At 52.6% G+C, this 22577-nt stretch overlaps 1 protein-coding gene across 3 annotated transcripts in view; it reads left to right on the forward strand.

Annotated features, from left to right (window-relative positions):
* The first annotated feature begins 1038 nt into the window (after positions 1–1038).
* The window catches only part of LOC149854530 (uncharacterized), a 62698-nt gene continuing 41159 nt past the window's right edge, over positions 1039–22577 (forward strand). Inside the window, exons 1-2 of one of the 3 annotated variants that reach the window (XM_090023918.1) lie at positions 1039–1340; positions 20778–20852. In XM_090023918.1, coding sequence (XP_089880044.1) covers positions 1154–1340; positions 20778–20852 — 262 coding nt within the window. In that variant the 5' untranslated portion in view covers positions 1039–1153. Of the gene's footprint in view, positions 1341–6235; positions 6257–20777; positions 20853–22577 lie in introns of those variants that run through there. The other 2 variants (XM_090023917.1, XM_090023919.1) reach the window with 2 other exon arrangements.

A 22577-nucleotide genomic window follows, 5' to 3' on the forward strand; every position in this document is an offset into this window, starting at 1 on the left:
TCCTTGGCAGGAGGTGCATTGTGTGTGGAACATCCCTAGGAGCTGGGGTTAAGATGCATAGGAGAGATCAGGACTCGAAAACCATCACCCCAGGCTTCCCACGTCCCCGTGGGTAGACAGCACAAAGTGGATGTGGACCTGGTACACCCACGGGAGGCAGGAAAGCCGGTTTAGGATTAGCGCAGAGGCCTACGGACCAGCTATGTCACTGCGCGGCAGTGGGGTGCTCTAACAGGTCCTGGTGTTCGTGCCTCCAAAGCCACTTCTGAAAACAGCTTGGGAAGGGCCACGGCTGCCCCCTTCCCCTTCGGAGGCATGGCGGCAAAGGCCGAGCTGGTGAGGAAGGGGGCCGTCCCCACCTCCTCTACCCTTTCGCTTCCCATCCGGCCGAGGGTGGCCATGATAGAGGACAGTCCGGTTTTCTGCTACTCCGTCTTCTATCGAAACGAAACCCCGCGCCTTGATGTCCTCTATTCTTCTCTTGAAGAAAACCAGGGCCGGTTGAGACAGTCTGGCAGAGAAAAACAGAGGACATCAAGGCGCTGTTGGGTTTCGTATCATAGTTTCTAGGGTCGGAAGGGACCCGCACAGACCATCCAGTCTGCCCCCCGCCCTGGGAGTGCTGGGTCATAGTACCCCCGCCCGATGTCTCTCCAGCCTCCTTGGAAGACCCCAGGAGAAGACAACCGGCCTGCTCCATCCACTCCATGCATTGACCTGGTATTGTGCTTCCAGGACCGGTGCAAAAAAAAGCAGGGGGAAAAAAAAAAAAAAAAAAAAAAAAAGTCCCCTCCGACGGCCCCGCTACTCCGGCCGGGCGCTTCCAGCCGAAACCTTCCTCGGGCGGCTCCGGGGGCGGGGAGGAAGCACCCCGGGGTGCCCCTAGCAGTACCCGCCGGCGTGGGGCTAGAGGTGCAAGGACCGAGGACTCGCGGGAGAGGGGATTTTCTGCAAGAAAATATTTCCGGGGGGTGCAAAAATCGCCGAAGCGCGCCCTGCGGCGGGCGCGGGGGGCGGGCGCGGGGCGGGCAGGCGTCCCGCCCCGCCCCGCCCCGGCTCCCGGCGCCGCACATGGGCAGCCGAAGTTTGCCTGCCGCCCCCGCCATGGGGCCAGCGCGGCTCGGGCCGGGCCCGGGGCTGTAGCCGGGCGGCCATGGGCACCGGCATGTGCTCGCGGCGGCAGAAGGGGCTGCTGCAGACCGGCTTCTGCCTGGCGGCGCTGGCCTGCCTGGGCGCCGGCGCCTTCCTCTACGGCCACTTGCAGCGGAAGGTGCGCGGCGCCGAGGCGCTGGCGCTCAAGCACCGGCAGCAGCAGGAGGCTCTGTCCGCCCAGCTGCAGGGTGAGTGCGCGGGGCGCAGACCGGCTCGGGCCGGGGGCGTGCTTCTCCGCGCCTCGCGGGGCCGGGGAAGCGTCCCGGAGCGTGTGGCCGGGTCCCGGCTGCCGCGGGGCTGGGGCGGGCGCGGGGGCTGCCCCCCTGCAGGGAGGGAGCCGCGGGGGGCGTCTCTGAGAGCGCGCGGGCGGCAAACTTTGCCTCCCCCCCCCAAAAAACAAACCAGTCTGCCAGCTGGGGAGAGGGCGGAGGTGGAAGGTGCACAGGGCTGCGTGTGAACTCTTCCTCTTCCAGACTGCCCCTTCCAGGCTGCCCCTCGCGCTGCCAAAACTACAGGCGAAGCGCCGGCACCTCCCCTGGATCCTGACCCTGCCTGTGGCTTTTTTCGTGGAGGGGTTTGTTCCATAAGGGGGCCGTGGTCCGGGAGCATGAGCTTGGCAGTAGGTTCATGCCAGTGCGTGTGCCTGCGCCAATCCCAGAGTCTCAAGGTCGAAAGACTCTTTGAAACCCATTTCTCCTAATAAATAATAGACGAGACTCCAGCCGCGGAGGCCAGCTGTTTCTCAGGCCGACATCCAACGTTGCATCTGCTCCAGCCTCCCTTGCTTATTAGCGTAGCAGCTCCCTACCAGAGCCCGCATTGCCAGGAAACTCTGCAGATCCCAGCTCCATCACTGGCTCGCGGGCGCTCTTCCTCCTGGGCTAAGCTGTCACGTGTGCACGTGTGTGCAGCGTGTAACACTGAGCACATGGAGGAATGCATGTGCAGTTTGGCGCACAGGCTTCTTGCGACCCGGGCTTTCTGTCCCCGTCGGCAAAGTGGGTGGAGGAGTTTCCTACACGTCTCCCAGGGGCGCAGGAGGCTGTAGAGCTGCCACGTGCTGCCTGTGTGCCCAGCGCTGCTTTGTGATGGACCCTTTCTGCTCATCCTTGTGGCATTTCCAGCGCGAGCATCTTCAGCAGAGTCCCAGCAGCTGTCTGAACCCCCGGTCAGAGGCCGGTGCAAACACAGCCCGTGCATCCCTCTGAGCGCTGGCGGTGGATGGGGGTGTACGAATGGGCAGAGGCTCTCCATCTCAGGCCCTGCCGGCTCGGTGAGCGGGACCGAGGAAGCAAGCAACTCGGAGCCAAAACCATTTTCCATCCAAACAGAGTTTGTGCACGAAAGATGGAGGCGCAGCGAGTAGCCTGTTGCTGGCGCCGCTAACTCACTCGCAACCCACCCAGGAGTAAATACAGCCATTGCCATGGAAACCCTCTTTATTTTGAGAACACGGCCAGTTATTTTAGCCGGGGGAAAAAAAAACTTGGATTCAGGTTTGAGAAGCCGAGTGGCTGGGCACCTACGAAGCAGCGATGTGACGGTGGCGCATCTCGCTGCGGGTCTTGTGCGGTCTCCCCGGCCCTCTACCAGCGGTGTTGGCCCGGTGCTGAAAGCAGAAGGGCAGTCATCGGTTTTCTCGGGTTCTTCCCAGCTCCGTTGCTGCAGCTTTGAGCGTTACTGACTTCACGCCCCTCTCCGTTAAATAGGCACAGGATTTCACAGGGAGAGCAGGAGGCTGGAAGAGGCTGTGTTTATCCAGCGCTTTACATAATGCTGGGCATCCGTCAAGTATTTCCTGTTCTCCCTGTGGCCAGCACAGCAAGTGGTCAACGTTTCTGGCTCCCACGAATAGTTTTAAAGCAAAACACTGGGCTAAAAATTACGGTGGGGGGAGGAAACATGGCAGCCTCCAGACCTGGCTGCTGTTGTGAAAGGAAGAAGAGCCTGGGGCTTTTCTCTGGGTGGGTACAACTCCTGCCCGACCTGCCGGGCCCAGGCTGGCACGTGTAACCCTGAGTGCTGGCTCACCCTCCCTGGCATGCAGGCGCAGGATGCAGCCAGGAGCTGGCTGGTTTTGCTAATGCTATAACTAGTGTGGGCTGCCAGTGAGGGGGCAAAATCCAGGACTTGCCCCTGGATGGCTCACAGCCCCACCAGTTGTCTGTGCCCCTTGTGATGCAGGGAGTGTGGCCAGCTCTGGGTACCCAGGCTAGACCTGGTATAGCGCTGCGTGACCGTGCTGGCACTCACTTTCAAGTCATGGGGTTGGGATCCACGAGACACGAGGCTGGAGAAGGGTTTTGGAGGCAGTCTGCCTGGATGCACGTGGGTGGCTCTTGTGAAGGTCTGGCCCCCACAAAGCCATGCAGTTCTGTGAAGTTTTCTGGCACGTGGCTTTAGGATCCTGTTCTCCCAACCCTCATGTGAGTGGGGCCAGGGAGCAGATGTCTGGCACGGATTCAGCTGCAGTTCCCTCCCTTGTGCTCTGACCTCTCTTCCAGACTGTCAGGTCCCCTCACATGGTAACCCAGCTCCCGGGCCAGGAGGATCCCCCACTCGGGGCCCCCAAGGCTCTGTCCTTGGGCCAATGCTATTGAACATCTTCATCAGTGATGTGAACATTGGAGTTAGAAGCGAACTGGCCAAGTTCACTGACAACACCAAACTCTGGGGTAAAGCATCCACACCCAAGGGCAGGAGGGCGATCCAGGCTGACCTTGACAGGCTCAGAAAATGGGTGGACAAGAGCTCGATGGTGATTAACACCGAAAAACGCAAGGTTCTCCACCTTGGGAGGAAAAACCGGCAGCATGCTTATAGGATCGGCTGTGCTACTCTGGCTAGCGCTATGGACGAAAAGGATTTGGGGGTCATGATTGACCACAAGATGAACATGAGCCTTCAATGTGATGCTGCGGCTAGTAAAGTGACCAAAATGCTGGCTTGCATCCATAGATGCTTCTCGAGCAAATCCCGGGACGTCATTCTCCCCTTGTACTCGGCCTTGGTGAGGCCGCAGCTGGAGTACTGCGTCCAGTTTTGGGCTCCACAATTCAACAAGGATGCGGAGAAGCTTAAGAGAGCCCAGAGAAGAGCCACGCTCACAATCAGAGGTCAGGAAAACAGACCTTATGACGACAGGCTGAGAGCCATGGGACTCTTTAGCCTGAAAAAGCGCAGGCTCAGGGGCAATGTGGTGGCTGCCTGTAAGTTTATCAGGGGTGACCACCAGGATCTGGGGGAACGTCTGTTCACCAGAGGCCCAAGGAATGACAAGGTCGAATGGTCACAAACTCCTCCAGGACCATTTCAGGCTGGACATAAGGAAGAACTTCTCCACTGTCCGAGCCCCCAAGGTTTGGAGTAGACTGCCGCCGGAGGTGGTTCAGGCACCTACTTTGAACTCCTTCAAGGGAAAGTCGGATGTTTATCTTGCTGGGATCCTATGACCCCAGCTGACTTCCTGCCCCTGGGGCAGGGGGCTGGACTCCATGATCTTTTGAGGCCCTTTCAGCTCGAATGTCTATGAAATCTATGAAATCCAGGGGTGACCCTCTGGATACATTGCTCCCTTTCCAGCGCCTTGGCAGCTGGCATGGGCTTTCTCTTCCCACCCCCCTCCACCCCCCAGCCATTGCTCATGATTAGAGAGAGCCGTGAGTTAATGCTGGCGCCTGCTCTGTTTTGCAATCTGCTGCTTTTCGCGTGATTCCCTGAAAGCAGCTGCGGCTTGGCATTTAGGGTGGGCGGGTGTCTGTGGCGGAGGTGGCAGGGAAGTCCTGGGTGGCTAGTAGGGATGTGAATGAAGGAGGACTCAAGTGATCCCTGAGACAGAGAGGCTATCAGCAGGAGGAGACACTATCTGGGTGATCAGCTGTGTGGTGGATGGAGCCCAGGGCACATTACGGCGCTGAAGTTTGGGTGGGTCTTTGTGGGCTGAAAAAATGCATACTTTGCAGCAATGAGCAAGGCATGTGGTTGCCTACACAGCAATTGCCTTCACTCATCGTAGCAAACAGCACACCACGTCTACCTACAATACACCTAGGGCTATGCTGAAGCTTCACAGCTGCCGCAATGGTGCCCTCATAAGGGCTGTGTTGAAGGCAGGGAGAGCCCCGCCACTCCTGCTCCAGAACCGCAGGCTCCTGACCTCTCGAGTTAAAGGAGACTCGTGTAGCTCTTTGCTATATAGGGCACATGTTACGTGGTTGCACTTCTTTGATTCCTTCCAGTGGGGTCAGGAGGAAACCGCCTTCCCAGGTCACGACACCACTTTTTGCATCATAAACTGTAGATGTTAATGAAGGGATTTTTATTTAAGGCAAAGCACATGATGTCACTAGATCCCGGAGGATTCAGAACAGTCTGTGAGAGGAGAAAATAGCAACAGCCAAGTCGGCCTGACTTTCGGGGAGTTCAGTTATCTCCCCATCTGAACTGAGGAAGTGCCTTCCAAGAGGCCTAGGAGGGTCCTCAAGGCAACAGGTGCATAATGGCAAGGAGCTTCCAGGAAAAGAAAGTTGGGGGTAGGAGGGTGATCTTTTCTTGAACAGCCAGCCTCCGCACACACGGAAAGGAGAACATCCTGGAGCCCCAGGAAACGGCAGGCAGAGTCGGTTCTATTCAGCAACTCCCGTCTTTGCACTTCAGTCGCTTTGGCAGCATGTGACACTGCTTTAGCCCTGGAAATCTGGCCGGACTCCAGCTTGGGTAATTACTCTCCAGCCTCCCTCCTATAATTGCAAATGGCTGCGGAGTTCTTCGCTCCCTCCCCTCTAAGGTTGCATAGAGGGACTGATAAATCACGGCTGTGTTCCACCCCAGATGTGGGGGAAGCGGTTCCTTTGTGCGGTTCCTCGGAGCTTTCTTTGGGCAAAGTTTGGTCCCTGTTTGTGCTTATTATTCGGGACAGAAGGCCATTCTCTGAGTGTGGGGAAGGCTTCTCTGGATGCTGACGGGCCAGGAGAGCCTGGGGGTCCATGTTTGGATCAGAGCCTGTGCAGTGTGAAGCATGCATCTTGCCTAGAAAAAGGCCTAGCTTGCCAAGCCTGCATGAAGATTTTTGGATCCGCCCGAGTTTCCCCATTTGTAAGATGAGGTGAGTATCCCCTGATGTCTCACAGCAGATAGAGGCTGCCGCAAATACCTGAGTGCTCGCACACACGCTGCTGTGCGCTCCAGGTCCATCCCCCTCCCCGTGATGCCATATGGCTTCCTTGTAGGGAAGCTGTAGCTGTTGTTCGTGTGCGCCGTGTGTCTTGCTGTGCTGCGAGTTGTGGCAGTGCTGCGGTGTTTACTCACCCTCGGGGACGTTTGATCTTGCCTCGCTTTGGTTTGGCTCCCTGTGGCCTGGGTTTCTAACGGTAATGCACAGTACAGATTTCTTGGGTTGGTGAATCCTGGCGATCTGTTGCTCCAAATCTTAAATCTACCCGAGTTTTGGGAAACTGAATGCAAAGCCTTCACAAAGGAAAGATCCTCTTTGCTCAGATACAGTAGAGGTCCTAAAAGCAACAGATGCCATCAAAGGCCTATCTCCATCGCAGACCATAGCAGCCATGACTTACCGCTGTAACCCTATGTCCAGTCTCTCCCCACTCCACAGCTTTGCTACTGTCCCTCTCCAGTACTTTCCTTCTCTTAACTCGGATCAAACCTTGAGTACCTGGTGGCAAGGGAGGACCTCTCAGCAAAACACGGTGTGGATAGGTGGCCTTCTCAAGACAACAGTGTCACTGAGCACGGCTTCTAAGGGTCTGCTCCGAAACGCCCGTGGTCTGTTGCATGTTGGCTTTGGTGCACAGCGAGCAGGGCAGTGGGGGGACAGGGACCCTCAGAGCAATGTCTCTGAGTGAATGGCTAAGGAAGTGCATCTAAAAATAGAGCTGTCACCAAATCCTTGCGGGCCCAATGCCCATATTCCAACTTGCTGAACATGCACAACTCAGGAGAGCAAGAAATGCTTCCAGGTCAGAAACCCAGAGCTCCCTGGACTGAGGACAAGCTTGAACGCAAACCTTGGCTTTCCGTCTCTTGCCTCCGGAAACTTACAGCAGGATGTTTTGACTTTGGCTTTGGTCCATTTGCTCTTATTTATTTGGAGAATTGAGCTGACAGTCAAGTCACCATGACTGTGAATGTTACCCCTGCTGATTCCAGGACAGCCTTCAGAAATCAGTCTTCTCCCTCTAAAATCAAGAAGTTGACTTGAAAGTCATGGAGGAACATCTACAGCCCCTCTGTTTTGACTGTAGAGATGAGGCAACCAGCGTTTGCTTTGTAGCATGCTCCAGATTTGGGTTCCCAGAGGCCTGCTTCAGACCTCCAAAGCAGCCTATCCAGAACTGGACACAGTGTTTGTAGGGAGCGGTGGTGCCTTCATGAATGGTGCATGATGCTGCCTCAGGATGTGAGGACATTTGGACCGGCTAATAGACCCATTAATTCCTCCCTGTATCTGCCCTGGTGACCAGCCCATTGTACCTGGTGTCTGCTGGTGGGATGAGGCCCCTTGGTGGAGATCCTGTTATGATAGTGAGTAGGGGTTAAGTCCTTCTGCCTGGTTTGCAAAGATTCAGGAGCAGACTTACATTTCAGGCTTTGGCGATGCAATGGGGGTAGACGCGGGTGCATGTGCACCCCTGAGATCGGAAGTGCACTCCCCAGAAGCACCAGCTGCAAAACTGGAAGTGCACTTCCGGTTTCACTGCTGGCTTGGCAATCGTCGGTGATCTGGTGCCCCCCCCAGACTCGGGAGGCACCAGTTGACCATGATTTCGAGGACATTGGACACAGCCTCAAGGTCTGAGACCCTTGTGGAAAGCTCAGGATGTCTGGTTTTCTTACTTAGGTCTCTGTTAGGTCAAGGTCTCACTTCACAACCATTTCATAGATTTCATAGACATTAGGGCTGGAAGGGACCTCGGGAGATCATCGAGTCCAGCCCCCCGCCCAAAGGGCAGGAAGTCAGCTGGGGTCATAGGATCCCAGCAAGATAAGCATCCAATTTACTCTTGAAGGTGTTCAATGTAGGTGCTTGAACCACCTCCGCTGGCAGACTGTTCCAGACCTCGGGGGCTCGGACAGGAAAGAAATTCTTCCTTATGTCCAGCCTGAAACGGTCTTGCAGGAGTTTGTGACCGTTCGACCTCGTCATCCCTTGGGGCGCTCTGGTGAACAAATGTTCCCCCAGATCCTGGTGGTCAGCCCTGATAAACTTATAGGTGGCCATCAGATCACCCCTGAGCCTGTGCTTTTCCAGGCTAAAGAGTCCCGTGGCTCTCAGCCTGTCATCGTAAGATCTGTTTTCCTGACCCCTGATCATGCGCGTGGCTCTCCTCTGGACTCTCTCAAGCTTCTCCACATCCTTTTTGAATTGTGGAGCCCAAAACTGGACGCAGTACTCCAGCTGCGGCCTCACCAAGGCCGAGTACAAGGGGAGAATGACGTCCCGGGATTTGCTCGAGAAGCATCTATGGATGCAAGCCAGCGTTTTGGTCGCTGTACTAGCCGCAGCATCGCATTGCAGGCTCATGTTCATCTTGTGGTCAATGATGACCCCCAAGTCTCTTTCTTCTGTAGTGCTATCCAACATAGCACTGCCGAGCCTATAAGGGTGCTGCAGGTTTTTCCTCCCAAGGTGGAGAACCTTGCATTTTTCGGTGTTAAACACCATAAGGGCTAGGAACTGAGTATTTGTTTTAACAGAAAGTGGAGAGGTTCCCCATCATCAGAGCAAATGCAGGAACTAGGGTGTGAGGAGAAGTGATGAATATGATGAGATTTAGGGCAAAATAGCAAAATCCTGGCAGCCCAGGACTGTGAGATGTAAAATCCTGAGCTGCATCCCCAGAAGGGCCAAGTAAAATGCCCCATTTCAAAAGTGGCATTATCACAGCCTTGCTGGAAGTCCCTGATGTCAGTGTCCAGCAGCTTTGACAGCATGGCCTCCTGTGTGTGGCTTCCAGATATGCTGAGTATCGGTTCCCATCCTCAATGGGAGCATTCGGTGCTTCTGAGTGCCCAGCCAGCTTGGTGAGTGACTGCATAGGGCTGCTGGGGTTGTGCAAGCTGAATCATGGGGGTCAAAGCTCTCTGTCTATTTTGCTAGTTCCTTTTGCATTTCTCTCCTGCGTCACAGTGAAACCATCAATCCCTGTCCCCTGGCTGTCTCTCTCCTGGGTGTGTTCCTTCTGGCTCTTGGGCACTGCTGCTATTTTTGAGTTTCAAGGCCAGCAGGAAACTGATATTTTTATATATATATTATATATATATATTTAAGACAGAGGAAGCATTTCTCTCATTCCAAATGTGGCCTAGGTTCTTGGCTGCGACTGACCTAACGCCGTCCCTGACAGAATGGATGGTGCCTTTTTTTTTTTTTTAAATTGCGTGTGTACTCCGGTTGTCCCAGCTGAGTCTGAGCACTAGAGATAAGCAGCGGTCCCTGCCCTGGCTCCAGATAGACAAGGTAGAGGGCAGGAGTGGTCACAGCCCCTTTTGTGAAAGGGATGTGGAGGTAAGAGGAAGGCTAAATACATGCCATGGGGCTCACAAGGAGGCAGTCAGCGAGCTGCGAGCTAACCAGGGATCCCAGAGCCCCGGCCCAGCACTTCCACCATTAAGTCCCAGCTACTTCTTTCTCCTGCTCCTGTAGGACTTGATCTCTCTCCATTCTCTCTCTCCCTCTCCCCGTCTCTCTTTCATGCGTCACTCAAGCCCTCAGCAGACAAGACCAGCCTGGCAGGGTGAGGACGGATCCAATTGACTGCAGCTGTCAGGCGAGGATGTTAGTGTTGTTTAATTGGACAGGGAGACGGATGACCTAACTCTGCTCTGGCCCCGGCGCTTTGTTGTGGGCCAGCGCACAGAGGGCAGTGCCAAGAAGTGACAATGCGGGCCCTGTGCAGCGTTAGATGTGGAATCTGGCTGCAGCATCTCCCTGCAAAGCCAGTGCCTGAAGGTGAGGAGTTTGGGTAATGTGGAAGCTCTTGCATTGGGCCAGGATAACTCCTGTAGCCCTCCCCTGTATTTCAAACCCTTTCTCCTTCGGTGGTTGGAAGGGCCACAACTGGTCAGCTGCCCTCCCTGTATGGCAGAGATGTCTATAGAAAAGTCAAAGGTTGGCTTAGCAGGCTAGCATGGTGTCTAGCCAGCAGTGAGTGACAGGGCTCACCTTACTTCCAGCTGCCTTTGACTCCGCACCTGAACGGGGAGTCCAACTGGGGCGACCTTCAGCTGAGTTAGACTCTTGATCTGGAGCCATTGCAAGACCCCAGGGTTGCACTGCCCCCATGCTGGATTGCTGTTACCTTTCTGGGCTTTGGGTTTGCTGTCTTTGAACCAACACAGATGAGCCTGGCTTTGAAAAAGGACCTGGGGCTCTGCAGGTAGAAAGGTGCTGCAGGAGTGAAATGATCCCACTGGAGAGTGGCCCCTGTGCTCATCTGGAGGTGAGCACCCAGCGTTTGGTTGCAGCCGTGTGAGCAGAGGCTCTTGCACTGCCACTCCCATGCCCCTGCCCTCAGGGCAGCTCCAGCTCTGCAGGTGTATTTGAAGCAGGGAAACAGCCAACTTATTCTGGTGGTAGTGACATTGGGCTCCTTTCACTTAGTGGGTGAAAAGTTGGATCTGGTGATTGAGAGGTTCCCTTGGGTGTTGTGAGGAGACTTGAATCCCAGGCCCAGCTTTGTCACTGACTCACGCTGTGACTTCAGGCAAGTTGTTTCTCTGGCGTATGCCTTAGTTTCCCCATCTGCAGGCAGGGAGGCTGTAACATGACCTATCCCAGTGGGGAGGGGGTGAGCCCAGAGGCTCTGTCGGATCCACTGCAGGTGTGACAGAAGGGATGGGTGCCTACATCTATCTTTAAGACCAGCAGGGACCCGTGTGATCTGATTTCCTGTATAATCCAGACCAGGGAACTTCCTCTAGGGATCCATTCCTGCATCAGTTCTGTAGGTCCTGGATGCCTGGGAGCATCTCCTCTAAGAAAACATCCCGTCTTGCTCTCGGGACTCTAGAATCACATGTGCGCGTGCACACGCAGGCTCTTTTCCCCAGCAATGATCGACATGAAGGGCTCAGTGCAGTGGGTGGTGGCACGTGATTTTAGCCAGCCACCAGGCCTCTTCTCTCCCCTCGCTGTGTTCTCTCAGGCTCCAGGTCATTGCTGCTGCATGTTCTTCCCCCTGGTATTGAGCATGTGTGAGAGGTTTCTGGAGGCAGGGCAAGCATAGCTACGTTTGCCCACTTCCCTAGACAGAGCGGGGAGGTGACGGCCTCTGGGGACTGATTAGAGACATCTGGGGATTCTGGCGGTGGCCCGTGCACTGTGTAAGGCTGGAGGGAGGGAAGGCTTGGCGGCTGGGAGTTGTGCTTTGCATGCAAAGTGAATCCCTGTGCTTTTGTCCTTTCCCTGGAGGTGACAGAGCATCACCCCCATCTTCATGTGTCTGGAAGTGACTCCTTACTCTGCCGTTGGGCTCCAAATTGCAGCCCAGAGCTTACCCCTACCAGGGCTGAGTGGTGTCTTTGCATAGCGGGCCCTGGTGCAGCGAGCCGCGGAGCATTCATGTTTTACAGCGGATTAGAGTCCCCCTCCATCAAGAGGTTTCTTTGGTGCTTCCTCCGTTGTGTGGCTAAGATTCAAACCAACCCCCGCTGCTCTCCTGTCTCTTCCCTCTGCTCAGGTCACAAATGCTGTTTTGTGCTGTTAACGGGAGTGCAGCTTGGTTGGTGCATTTATCCTCATGTCTGCTTAAATGGCATTAGAGAGCGGAAGGAGCCAGGCAGGAGAAGCATTTGTCCCACAACCTCCTGCGTTGCAGAGCTGCTGACTGGGGAGGCATGGGTCAGCTGGAGTCTCGCAGTGGGATCAGACTTGTTGGAGGAAGGAAATGCGTGATTTGGCAGCTGCCCTCCTGGACAAGGAAAAACAAACTCCCAGGCCTCCCAGATCAGACTCCCAGGCATGTCTGTGTTAGGGAAGAGGGGCCAGCACACTGCAGACATCCAGCCAAAGCAGCTTATTTGCTGATGCTGCAGCAGCGGGTATTGCACATGAACCCATGGAGTATACTGTCCCCTCTTAAAGCAACAGGGATTGGCTCAGGGCTGGTATGCAGCAACTGCTCTCCCCTCAAATGTGGCGTCTGTGTAGAGATAATACTTCTGGGAGACTTCCATCCGCCACGGCTGTGCTGTCACCTGAACACGAACAGTAGAGAATAGCCTTAATTAATGGCCTGGAGAGTGGCTTTATCTCTTCTTGTTTAAGGCAGAAGGTCAAATATGGCCCTTGCAAAATGACCACATGTGATCAGAGCATTGGTTTTTCTGTCACTGAATGGTGGCACCTCCTACCCTGTGCCAGTCGAGTGCTCCTGGAGGGCACACCTGGACCTGCCTGGTGCAGCTCTCAGGTCTTCTCCAGAAGCCTGATCCCATTTTACCTGAGAGATCCAACCTGGCTGCAGGTTGCCCTTTTCCCCAAGTGAGCCCCAGCCCCCAAACCGAACTGGGCGTCTGGGAACTGGGAGCCTGAAGTTCCAGCTGAAGCTCTGGAGAAACATTCAAATAAACAGGATGTCCCTGCTTGTGTCTGGCACAGTGATGCTGGCACAGTCTCTAGGGCCTGATGGGCCCTGCCCTCCTTGAAGGACTGCAGGATAGGGGCTGCTGAAGAGATATACTGATGCACCCATATAGAGGGTCATGGCTGTAGCTGGAAGCCAGCGCGGTGCACAGACTGCATCAATGCCGTTCGTGGGAGAATTAGACAAGTTGTGACCATTTCTGGAAATCCAGTTGCCTAGCATATTCTGATCTTTCCATCATTGCTATCAGTGTATTTACAGCGGCTTTCATTTCTTCCCTTTAATGTTGCATTACACCTACAGTTGGCCAGCAGTTTCTTTGATCCCTCCCAGTTCTTCGGACAAAGCGAGAAAGACTGCTGCAGATGTGAAATCGCTTATTAGATGCTCCCAGGAGCTGAATGAAAATTTTTCTTTTCGGAGATCAAAGGGCTTCTTGGAAAGTCAAATCGATGGCTTGGGCCACGTGTCCCAACGTTGCGGCCGATGTCATGACCCAGGCTCAGACAGTTGCAGGCTGCCAGTGGCTGCGCAAGGGAGCTCGTGGAAGGAGGGCGGGAGGGAGCAGAGCAGAGCGGTACGTCCGGTATCGTGACGGAGCTCCAGCTCCCAAGGCTCCTCCAGCCAGGATGACGGTGATGCTCTGCCGATTGACTTTCACTTGCTGTGGGAACAACTTGGCAGCGCAGCCCGGTGCTCCAGTCCAGGTGGCCAGAGCGCCTGACTGTTAACAGGCTTCCACAGCACCTGCTGCACGGTGCACAGCCAAGGGGGCTGGCTTCAGGCTCTCGGGGCTCAGGAAAAAGGGTAGATGGAGGAACACTGACCTGAGCCGGATGGAGACTCTTCGGGCCACCAGTGAGTCAGCTAGTACCATCCTCGTCTGTTTTTGTACTGAGAAGAAAACACGATGGCAAAGACAGCACTAAGTAAAGCGAGCCCGTCTGTCTAGTTGGTGTGGGCACCGTCGCATTCATCAAACCCCTTTGCTCAGCCATTGTCTTTGACATTTCTTGTCAAGGAGGTTTGCTGCCTGCCTTACCAAGGGTCGCATTTGGCTTCAGAGCTGCATAGCCACGAGCCCTTGGCACTGCAGTGGGTGCGTTTATCTGCTCTGACCGCTTCTCCTGTTGTGGGGGAGGCACCTATGAACACCCAGGAGCTGGCCCCGATAAACACCCGTAACTCTTCCTTCAGGCTAGTTTTACAGGGTCCTGGATGTGAGTTTAACCTGTTCACCTCACCTGCTTTGCAACCGTTCCTCAAGCTCGCCGAGGAATGGATGGGCATTGGCAGAGCTCTCATCTCCCCGGTTTTTGCCTATGGCATGCCCTAAGCTGGTACTGGCATTTCTGCTTTTGTGCCTTGCGTTTGTGTACAGGGCTTGAAGGGGCAGCTTGGGGTGAGTACTGCCTGCGAACGGAGGGGGCTGGACTCAACAGCCCAGGGGGCTCCCTCCAGTCTTGTGTTTCTTCATAGCAACGTCTTGCGGTAAATCACATTAGAGATCCCTAGAGATTTGGCTGGAAGGGCTTATTTTTCCTCTTTACCAATGGCAATTATAGAACCTCGTCTCCTAACTTTTGCTTGGGGCAGGAGGATGGGACTCTAGTGGGCATTTGGCCTGCGTAAGGACTGAAGGATCTGGCATTTTAGGCAGCAAGAACAACTAAGCAACTCTCCCTCCCTGAGTTATCTGAGTTAACTACAGTTTAGATTATAGACACTCCCCATTTACGACTGAGGCAGGGTATGGATTGGTTAGAAACTCCTATTTCTTGCCTCTTGTTCCCATAAAAGCACAGCCTGCAGAGACATGCTCTAGTTACTCAAACAAATATATCCAACGAGAGAGCGTTTAGCAGGCACACGCCTCTTCCCTCTCTCTTTGTCTACCCATGGGCTAGCTGTGGCACTGGGATGACTGGCGGGCAGATTGGGAAATCTTGCATAATTATTGTTCTTTCTTTGCCACCCTGTAGGAAGGCCCTAGTGCCCGTAAGGTTACTATGCCTCTTCTCTCCCTCCGTGCCTCCCTTTGTCTTCATTTGCCTCCTTGCTGCCCCGGGCAGGGAATCACGGATGTACCCACCAGACTCACGAGGTTGGAGTAGGAAAGGACCAAACAATGACAGTAATTGTGAACGTTAGCTCTTACAGCTGATCTCCACATGGCTCAAAATCAGGTGCCTATGCGCAAAGCAGGAGGGCTCTAGTACCACTCCATACAGCCACGGACTGACATGTCTCCGAGTGCGGGAATTCACTCCGAGGCACTGGGGGATTGGAGCTGCCAACCAGCGTCCCCTCAAATTTGCTGGCAGGCCTGAGGCCCTGCAGAGCCCATGCATTTCTTTCATCACTGACACCAGCTCATTGGCACTCGGAGCTGAATCCTTGACTGTGAAAATCTCTTTTGGCCAGCAGGGCTCTCAAATAAATCCTAGAACTGAAAATGCAAGAAGGAACGAGAGCGTCTCTGTGCTGTAAAATGCCTCCAGGGGCTCTCTCTGCTTTGCTGGCTGATGGTGTCGACTCATGTCAAACTTAAGAACAAATCATGTCAAACAAACTTGATCTCTGTCTTTTGACAGAGTAACTACTTGGACGGGAGGGATGAAGGGAATGCTGTGGATGTAGTGTGTCTGGACTTCACTGAAGCTTTTGACAAGGTCCCACATGCCCTGTTCATAAGCAAATTGGAGAAATGTGGGCGAGACAACACTACCGTAAGAGTCATAGACAGCTGGCTCACTAACCGCAAGCAAAGGGTAATTATAATGGACCCATATCAGAATGGTAGGAGATTTTGAGTAGAATCGCATGGGGGCATGTCCTGTGCTCACTACTGTTCAACATGTGTAATGATTTGGATGCTGGCATAAAAATTCCTTGAGCAAGTTTGCCAGGTTTACTGTGCAGTTTTGCTAAGAGCTTAGGCAACAGATTTGTTAAGAGATGGTTTGGATAAGAAGGATCCTGCCTCGGGCAGGGAATTGGATTTGGTGATCCAGGGAGAAGGCGGCACAGGGTAACACAGGGCCACTACAGAATGGACTAGGGCAACTCATAACCGATAGGATGGAAAAAGCGGAGCTCTTAAATAATGTTTTTGCTTCTGTTTTCCCGGACACAGATACAAATACACCTCCCAATGAGTCTAGTCTGGAGGGAGAGTAGTACTAATCCACTGACCTGGTGAAGGGGCACTTGGAGGGGTTGGATGTATTTAAGTTGGTGAGCCCCGATGATCTTCGCCTAAGGGTACTAAAGGAATTGGCTGATGACATAGCAGAACCACTGGCACAGCTGTTTGAGCGCTTGTGGCACTTGAGACGGGTCCCAGAGGACTGGAAAAGGGCCACTGTGGTCCCTATCTTCAAGAAGGGGAGGAAGGAGGACCCGGGTAATTATAGGCCAGTTAGCCTCACCTCTATTCTCAGCAAGACCTTAGAAAAAATCATTAAGGATCACCACAGAAATCTATGAAATCCCTGGCGGTCCCCTCCAGCCCTTCTTTATCACCTTTTGCTTCTTATTTATGTAACGTGTTTATTCATATAAATAATAATGCAGATTTAACTTGTCCAGCTTATTTAGAAAAAAGGTACTGTTTCTTGCTCTCCTTTACACCTCAAATTCCACCTCTGTAGCGTAAGAATAATAATCTGACCTAGCTCGTGTTTATAGGCACCAGTTGCATCTGCTGGTTGGAAAAGGAGCTGCTCAGGGCTCTCATAGACCCTACTTCGCTCAGAAGAGATTATTTCCTGCCGCTCACCTGCAGAGCTATGGTATGTAGGGATGAATGGGCTCTGTTCTGCGTGGTTGGTGCTGATAATCGAAACGTTTCTGAGCTACTCAAACGAAGGTGTTGAGAACGATGTTAAAGGGATGCATTTCGCTTGCGTTGTTCCATGAGCGGGTGCTGTTTTTTTAAGCAGCCATTTCTCTATCCTAAGACGAAGCAAGGACTCGTGGAACTAAAAGCCAGATGCTAAATTGTGTCGCTCGGCTCTTCTCTCTGTGTTTACCCTGTGCATTTGGCAATACTTCGCGTCTGGCCAGTTTCTCCCTCTGTTATAATCCAGTATTTCCTTTTACTGGGGGAAAAAACTCATAAAAGTATCATTGGGAGAACAGAAGACCCCTTATAAAGATTTATTTTAAATGAACATACACATTTAAGAAAAATACTTGTTTCCCATAAGCCGGATTTGAGACTCCACCAGGAATGGAAGTGTTTTGAATCTAGCTTTCCTGCGCGCCCGTGTTCATTTTGCCAAGGGAGCCCCTGTCAGGATAAATCTGGCTCTTGGCTGTTCGGATGCTGAAATAACCGTCGACTGTAAATATCCCAGACCAGCCTTCTCTGATTATTAGAGAGTGACTAAGCTTTGGTAACTTGTTAGAAGAGACGGTTTCACGGGGGCGGGAGAATACGCTATAAAACATGCTCCCAATAAAAGCCGTTCCACGATGACACTGGCTTGGAATTGTTTTCAAGAAAACCATCGGTCACAATGCTGTCAAAGGTTAAATACAGTAAGGACGGGGCCAGTAAGGATCTGCTGCAGGGAGACTCAACACAAGGATTAATTGCCACGTGCAGGGGGCCGGACCTGATGATCTGTAAGGTCCCTTCCAACCCCGAACACCTATGAACCTATGAAACCCCTTTAAGCGTCTCCGGGAACTAAAATGGAAAACAGCAGTCTTGTTACAGAAGTTGAACAGCCAGTTTGATCCTTCTCTGAGCATGTTATCCTTCTGTTGGGTTCAGTGGGCTTTTTCCAGGAGAGTTTGCTCTTTTCGTTGTCGGCTTGGCCTCTGAAGGGTGTCAGAGTCCTTTACACAGTTTACATAGACGGGGGCAGATTTGCAGCTAGCGTGACGCGCTGCAGCTCCGTCAATGCATGTTTTATGTTTTGATGGCGCCCTGCCAACGTACAGAAGGCGAGGACGTGCCTGCTGCGAGGCGAAATGGTTTTAAGGCACGTTCCCACTTTGTGGGTGGGACAGAGCAAAACTGCAGTATAAATGGCACAGCGCTACCATCTCAGGCAGGAAATGGAGGTTACCGTATCCAATAGAAACTGCACCCAGCCCTGATATCAGTGAGGCCTCTCGGTGCTATTACAGTACGAAGATTAAGATCCAGTGACTGAGTTATTTGATCAGAATAGAAGTCTGCAACGGGCGAATGAAGCCATGAGCTGATTTTGCAAAGATTAAAAATTGCATGTCTCGCTCGAGAGAAAAACACCTCGGCTGGAATTGTAGAAATGCTCCGGAGACTAAGGTTTTCTAAGCATTGAGTCTGGACCCGATGTCCACAGATGAAGCTGGGGGCCGAGGAGGAAACCCAGTTTACTCCCTGCCTAGGCAGCCTAGTAGCAAATAGGGTATCTTTTATACGAACAGTGGAATTCCCCATACTTTAGGTTGCTTTATAAAGCTGCCCCAAACTGTTTGCTAGCTAAGTCATGAAGGTTTACTGACCTCTCTTCCTTTTGCTGTGAAAGAATTAAAGCTATACTCTGCACTGCTCTTCAGAAAGAAAAGCTAATAAATGGATAATGCAGAGTCCCTTCGTCTGATGCATACAGCACGGAGGATCAAATTGCCAATTAGGGTGGAGCCTCCAGAATTGGAAAGGAAATGGGAACGAGCAGAACATGCCATGACAGAGCCTGACTTGAGTTCAGGCTGTTTTGTTTATGACCACTTATGAGATCCAAGTGGCTTGCCCCCCACCCTGCCCAACCTTTTTTTTTTTTATTAACGAGTCTTCTTTTTATGCCATCTTCAGAAATGGCAAACAGTGGGCTCTGCCTTGGCCCTTTTTTCTAAGCAGGATTCAAACCCTATGGCTCTATTTTTCTTTTAGCTGGAAGCCTCATTCAGGGAAACAGAGTTGCTTTTCCAGTTAGAGCACTTGCCAGCCTACAATGTGCTCAGGGCTTGCAGGTTACCTGGTGACTAATTTACACTCCTTCCTGAAAGTCCCTTTCTGATCTTTCTTTCCTCTGCAGACAAGGAACATCCCACGTGCCCTATCATGATGTTATAGCTCTGCCATTTAAATTTGCCATCTGTACAGGTTTGCGTGGTCTCCCTGCAACCCATCTGAATCAGTCACGAGGGCTTCCAAAGAAAGCTGCCCCTAGGTTTAAGTGGCAAGGACAAACTGCACTGCGCAGGTGGGAACTGCAGCAGGATGGTTTCCCATGAGCCTTGGTGCAATGAGTCCGGAAACTCGGGCACCTGTTTTGTTTCTGGTGATAACACTAGGCTATTGCATTTGTCTCATGAGCTGGGCAAGAGAAGCTATAATTGACCTTCCAGCTTCAGCCAGATTTGGAAGAGGCTGTTCTCTCTGGGCGCCTGCCAACCTGCGGTGTCACAGTGCACCTGTGTAATAGGGGAAGTGGTTTACAGGTGTGAAAAACAAAGCATAGGAAGGTGAAGGGATGTGTTCACGTCCCAACAGCCAGACAGAGACAGAGCCAGCCTTTTAGTTTGTGCTCTACTTCCTCTTTGCCATTTCAGGCTGGCTCAAAGCAGCAGTGAGTAGCTAGGCGAATGCCTGACACAAGCGAGTGCTGTTACTTTCTTGGTCCCGGTCCCTTGTCTGCCCGTGTCCGTGCATGATGCTCATGTTCCAGCCCACATCAGTGATCAGCTGTGCATGTTTGCAGAGGGCAGTCTAGTTTGACACAGATCGGGCTGCATTTCAGTGCTTGAGTGACAGTCCCTGTATGTCCTGACTGAGCAATGCCTTGGGATCCTTCAGGTGGAAGAGAGTTGGGAAAAAAGTCAGAGAGAAGTGAACAGGAGCGGTAGAGGTTGCTGAAGAACTGGCTCTGGTAGTGGCTTCTGAAATGGGATTTTGTTAGTTTTATACAGCTGACCCAAATATATGAAGGTCTCACTGGGGCCATAGGGGAACTGGATTGCTCCTTCAAACAGCACCTTACTTTCAAAGCTGGAGGCCCTTTCAAACTTGATTTAAGTCTCTTAACATGACATTAGGGAGTTTCCAGATTCTGGTTGCTGGAAAGGGGGGGAGAAGTGGGATCTTTTCCTGCGGTATTTGGATCAAAGACAAACTGGTTGGCTCATTCAGGGCCAGATTATCATCTGGCATCAATCAGTGTTGCTCTGTTCACAGCAGTGGAGGTATGTTGATCAGTGCTGCCTGAGGGGGGGTCTCTCTGCTCAGTCTGCACTTCCTTTTCAAAGCAGCCCTGGAGGTGTCCTGCCCTGGCCTCCCTCCTTGAGCCAGCCTTGAGGCCCCGTGTAGCAAAGGACTGGTGGTGCAGGATCCCAGCGCTGGGCTGTCACTTCCCCTCAGGGTCTCCGCCAGGGAGTGCAATGCTCCAGTGAGCTGGGGTCTAGTGGTGCCCTGTGTGCTGTGCAGAGAAGATGGAGGAGAGCAATGTGTTTGAAGCTGTACCAGATTGCCACCTCTTACATCGGTGCCTGGCCTTTTCAGTCCCCAGTAGCCCATCCAGGCAGCTTCTTTCATCTCTGTTTGCTGTTTGCATGTTTTCCATCTGTCTCTGTTCTCAAAGCCCAGATCTCGGCTCATTCCTCTCTGTGCTTTTGTAATGCAGATAATTGAACCTTTGAGATTTGCAGTCCAGCCAACCAGAGACTTTGGGCTGTTTCTAGACTGCTGATCTTATTTGTTCCTTTTATGCCTGAGTCATGGTCTCATGCACCTCCAGTCAGTTGTGATACTTGGTTGCTGTACCTGAGCTGCAATAAATTAGGACGTTGTGGCCTGTCATATCCTAGTGCTAAGTACAGTGGACATTAGGAGAAAAGACCTTCCGGGATGATGAGTCTGTTCCCTTGGGCACCTCAAGCCTGCACCAAGACATGGCCTTGGAACAACGCTTTCCATGTGCACACATTTGCCCTGAGAGAGGCCTGGCTCTGGGGAAGGAAAGCAGGGGAATACGTAGTAGCCTCAGTGTTTTATTTCCTGTTTTCCTTTTCTCTTTGTATCCCCAGTGGTGTACGAGCATAGATCCCGACTAGAAAGGTCCCTGCAGAAAGAGCGAGGGGAACACAAGAAGACAAAAGAAGGTGAGTCGCTCTCTCCTCTCCAGGAGCAGAGGTGGGTGGCAAGCCTAAGGGTCTCTCTAGGGAGCAGCACATGGCAGGTAAAGCAATTGGTACCTTTGTAGTCCTTGCTGAATCCTTGTTATGAGGTGATGAATAGGAATAACCCTATTTTACAGATGGTGGGACTGAGGCTGTCTGGTGAAGGGACTTGCCTATGGCCCTGGAGGGAGGAGGTGCTGGGAGATCAAGCCTGGAAGTCAGTGGCTCCTACTCATGAGCTCTACTGTCAAATAATGAGTCTTTCAAGGTGCTTGACACCCATAACTTAGCATCTGAATACTTCAAAGCCTATTAACTTGGCCTGGCACTTGGCCAGGCTTTTTTCTTTTAAATGAGTAAACGTGATTGCCTGGCAGCGCAGCTTGTTCTCTGGCACCAAAATCAATATGGCCATTATGGGGCCGGTGTTTGTAAGAGTGCTCCAGATCCATTCAGCCCCATATATGCTTATTAATTGTAATAATGTGAGCAGCACTGTCCTGTGCTATGGAGGCATGCTGCAATTGGTAAGGCCGTCTTTTAAATTCAGTCCAGAGATTGAGGCAGAGAAGGACGTGCATGCAGTAGGACAGGAAATGAAAAGCAGAGGGAGAGAACTCGTCTCCTGGGCTGAGTACATGCCGGCTCCCCCGCTGCCTGTAGCTGAGGGAGTTGACTTCTACCTTCCAGGCTGCTAGACGAGGAATCTCCTACCTCGCACCAGGATTCAGGTGCCTTTCTGGTGATGCTGACATAAGGCCTCTCCTGCCACAAAGCTGTGACTCAGTGGTTGACTAAAATGTTTCATATCTGGCCCTTCGTATCTAGAGTTCCTTGGTACATTAAGCCACTATTGAATTAGGAAAGAGGCAAATGGGTGGTGTGGAGCCCAAGTGTCTAGGTGCTGCCAGCATCCTTGTGCTCCTCCTAATGATGGGCTTTGCTCCACATTCTGATTTAGCAGATACTTCCCTGCATGGGAGCTTCATGTCCAATGCTTTTACACTGCAGGGTGACTAGTGCTGGCTTCAGCTTTCCGCAGCTCCTTCCGTCACTAACCCACATGCTCTTGTCTGGGAGCTACATGTGGTAAAAGGCATCGTGGCTTTCTGGCTTAGTCCCACAAAGTTGGCAGAGCCAATTTTGCGATCTTCTGAAAGTCAGTACTTGATGCAAGCTTTTGTATTTGGTCCCATGCTGCCACCTCTCCCTGCCCATGGTCGCCATCCACCCTATGCCATCTGCGGGTGAATATGGGCTCTGGGAGGGTGGCAGGCAGAGTAACTCTCATGCAGGGAGGGTCTGGCTATTCCCCCCTTCCTCCATTGCCCCATCTAGGTAGACCTGGGGCCCAGCCACAGTGGCCCAGACTACAGGTCAAACTGGCATAAGAATACATGACCTGGTGCCCATGCCGAACTTAGAAACATTTTGGTGCAGACTGCCATACGTATAGTTTTGGTGACCTCTAGTCCAGCCACTGCTTCTCAGACAATAGGTCAAACTGCCATGGAAATGCAATGGGTTGACCTGGTGCCTGGCTGCATGTCCCGGGACTGTAGGTCAGCCTGCCATAGAAATGCAGCAGGTTGACTTGGTGCCTATTCTATGACACATCTGGACAACACATCCTGGTATAACTGATCTGCCTCCTACGGTGATGTCTGTTTCTACCCTGCTTTTCACAGCTCTGAGAGGTACCTAGGA

This window comes from Crocodylus siamensis, chromosome 12 (genome assembly GCF_052110815.1).
Source record: "Crocodylus siamensis isolate JL-2025a chromosome 12, ASM5211081v1, whole genome shotgun sequence".
Classification (NCBI taxonomy): domain Eukaryota; kingdom Metazoa; phylum Chordata; order Crocodylia; family Crocodylidae; genus Crocodylus; species Crocodylus siamensis.